The 1146-nt window shown below is 34.5% G+C and overlaps 1 protein-coding gene across 1 annotated transcript in view; it reads left to right on the top strand.

Moving 5' to 3' along the window:
• Positions 1 to 1146, top strand: part of LOC106873719 (death-associated protein kinase 1) — a 218404-nt gene that overhangs the window by 123723 nt on the left and 93535 nt on the right. Inside the window, exon 5 of the mRNA XM_052972187.1 lies at positions 421 to 496. Within this exon, the coding sequence (XP_052828147.1) occupies positions 421 to 496 (76 nt within the window). The remainder of the gene's footprint in view (positions 1 to 420; positions 497 to 1146) is intronic.

Here is a 1146-nt window from a genome sequence, read left to right as displayed (position 1 = left end):
TATATGTATTTATTTTCTCTAAGTTAATGATTAACTCGGACAAAATAAATTGGTTAATAGATACCAGGGTAGCAAAGATCACAAAATAACTGTGGTGTAATTCCTGTTTATGAGGTAGAAACTCCTTGTTATTTTGGGTACTTGAGTAAATATATAAATTTAGTAAATGGAGTTAAAATGTCTTACGGTTAAGCTGGTTCCTATGTTCTTCCCTGAAGAGAAGATTACATCCTTATCAACATCACCTATTCCTATGGAAGGTATAATTTGTAATCTTCAAAACATATGTTAGGAATAAAAGAATTCATTTAACATATGCGTTTTACTCCATTTACTAAATTTATATATATATATATAAATGGAATATCGTATATGTCTTTATTCATTTAATTGTGTATGTATCTCTATATTTAATTCCAGCTCCTGAAGTTGTCAGCTATGAACCACTCACACTTGCTACAGACATGTGGAGCGTTGGTGTGATAACCTATATTTTGTAAGTATTGATCTCTTCCAAAGTTTTTACTTTTGTTGTTGTTTCTTATTTTTGTTTTTTGTTCACTTTGTTACTTACTACTACTACTACTACTACTACACCATCATCACCACCCCAACTAACACCCACCTTGGTATCACCCTACTCCTACTGTCACCAACATCATCACTACTACTACTACTACCATTTCACTTGTGGATCACCAATTCTACTAGTTCATCACCATCTTCACTCATACCTGCTACCACCACTACCAATACTACTACTATCATTACTACCACTGCCACCTTCGCCCTACTATCACCACTACCACTTCTACTACTACTACTACTACTACTACAACCGCCACCACCATCATTATCACAATCCCCACTTACTACCAACCTACTAGTACTATCTTCACCCCCACTACCACCACCACCACTATCATTACTACTACTACTCCCTCACCTACTAGTCTATCAGCACTTTCACTCCTGCCACCACCACCACCACTGTTTTTCCTGTGTTTGATATCTACAGAAAATTGTCACCTGTTACTACTGTTACCCAAACTACTAATCAATGTTTTTTTTTTGTTTTTTGTTTTTTTTTTAGAATTTTCTTTTAAATGTTTGTGATAATGATAAAAACTGCAGTTGATAAAACTA

This window comes from Octopus bimaculoides, chromosome 12 (assembly GCF_001194135.2).
Source record: "Octopus bimaculoides isolate UCB-OBI-ISO-001 chromosome 12, ASM119413v2, whole genome shotgun sequence".
NCBI classification, from domain to species: Eukaryota; Metazoa; Mollusca; class Cephalopoda; order Octopoda; family Octopodidae; genus Octopus; species Octopus bimaculoides.
This window is presented reverse-complemented; position numbering and strand designations above follow the sequence as displayed.